This window comes from Histoplasma capsulatum, genomic scaffold (genome assembly GCF_000149585.1).
Source record: "Histoplasma capsulatum NAm1 scaffold_153 genomic scaffold, whole genome shotgun sequence".
In the NCBI taxonomy this organism is placed as follows: domain Eukaryota; kingdom Fungi; phylum Ascomycota; class Eurotiomycetes; order Onygenales; family Ajellomycetaceae; genus Histoplasma; species Histoplasma mississippiense.
Genome location: NW_001813829.1, coordinates 1 through 1,616, shown reverse-complemented (window position 1 = coordinate 1,616; position 1,616 = coordinate 1). Strand labels below are relative to the sequence as shown.

The window sequence follows — 1,616 nt, the reverse complement described above, 5'->3', positions numbered from 1 at the left end:
GATGAAAGCAAGTAGAGGTGAACCCTCTGCTAGTGATGAGAACATTAATGCAGATTTAGCAAACTATCTGCAGAGAAAAGGCAGAACGTCTGCTATTGTGAAGATTCTTAATGAATTCCGTGACCAAGTGAGATTCATAAGGGAGCCAGTTATCCTCACTGGTTTTGTGAATTATTCAGTGTGGAGGGAAGAGATCCTCCTCGCAGCGAGGCAATCTCATACAATTGATATCATAGATGAGAGACAACTTGGACCCAAAGAGGATGCCAGTGCTGATATGCAACGGTTTTGGAAAGAATGCAATATGTGGCTGTATAACTACATGTGGTTTGCAATCACTCTGCAAGCAAGATCTTATCTTGTTACACCCAAGGAACTATCTGCCTATGCTCTGTGGACAGCTATAGAAGATATCTTTGCTGGGCGGCCTGCCAGCAATGCCAACACTGCCAGCAATGCCAACGATGCCAACGATGATGTTGGTGATGATATCAGCGATACCAGTGATGATAGCGGCTACAGCAGTGTGGATATTGATATGGATTCCAAGATGGAATGTTTGGATGGATCAATGGAGGACAATCCTACAAGTGATAACAATCCTACAAGCGATAACAATCCTACAAGCGATGACGATCCTACAAGTGATGATGATCCCACAGGCGATGATGATCTTGATACTGATAGCGACCGTGATGTGGTTTGGGGGGGCGATGGGCACCCTATATCTATCAATATGATTGTGCGAAGAGTGATCTATGGGAAAGGATGGGTGGTAGATGGGGCAGTCCCTACCACAAAGAACATGGATATGCCCGTGGAGGGTGAATTTTCAAATACAACTTGGCCTGGTTTGATGATAAGTCATATGGAACGACCTTGTTGGAAGGAAAAGAATGGTATCAGTGGTACGGGAGATTACGGAATTTTGCTTGTATTATTCTGTTTTTTATAGTTATTGCTGTATGGGCACCTATTCCCAAAGAGGAAATCAGGGTCCAAATCTTGTAATTAATTGTTATTGTGTTTTTGGAAGAATTGAGCAAAGGGGGCCCCCGGGCGGCAGTGCATTGGCGGCGCCGTAGCACGGGGGGGTGTTAGTGGGTACTACGGCTACCCTATCACGTGCCCCCCAACATATTGTGTTGCTCTCGCGTAGTTAGTTTTAGTAATGACAACAACGTTATCCTCCCACAAGAAGTGTAGAATGTTGGGCACTAACCGTGCCATGCTTACTCACTCTCTCTAGTGAGTGCGCCACAGCGTACGGAAAACCACAGCGTACGGAAAACCACAGCGTACGGAAAATATTATCAATATCTTCATTCTTCATCTTCAAATAATCATCATTAATTATAACCATGCTTAAATCTTCTAATTACACTGAGGAGCAGTTGCAAAGAGCTGTTGACGCGTACAAAAGCAATTCAAAATTAAAAATCACATCTCTGTCGCGAGAATTCAAAGTCCCATATGCCACCTTGTATGGGAGGATCAACGGGAAGAAATCAAGGACTATGAGGGTTCCACTGAATAGAGCATTGAATGACAGCCAGGAGGAGGCAATTAAGATATGGATTCATCAGTTGGATATTAATTTTTGCCCGCCCACCATC

The 1,616-nt window shown here is 44.1% G+C and overlaps 1 protein-coding gene across 1 annotated transcript; it reads left to right on the top strand.

Annotated features, from left to right (window-relative positions):
• Nucleotides 1-73: 73 nt before the first annotated feature.
• Nucleotides 74-1,011, top strand: HCAG_09273 (predicted protein; the record flags this gene model as incomplete). Its single annotated transcript, XM_001535748.1, has 2 exons — nucleotides 74-908; nucleotides 956-1,011. Coding segments are annotated over 2 exons (891 nt in total), but the record flags the coding sequence as incomplete, so codon positions are not given.
• Nucleotides 1,012-1,616: the final 605 nt, after the last annotated feature.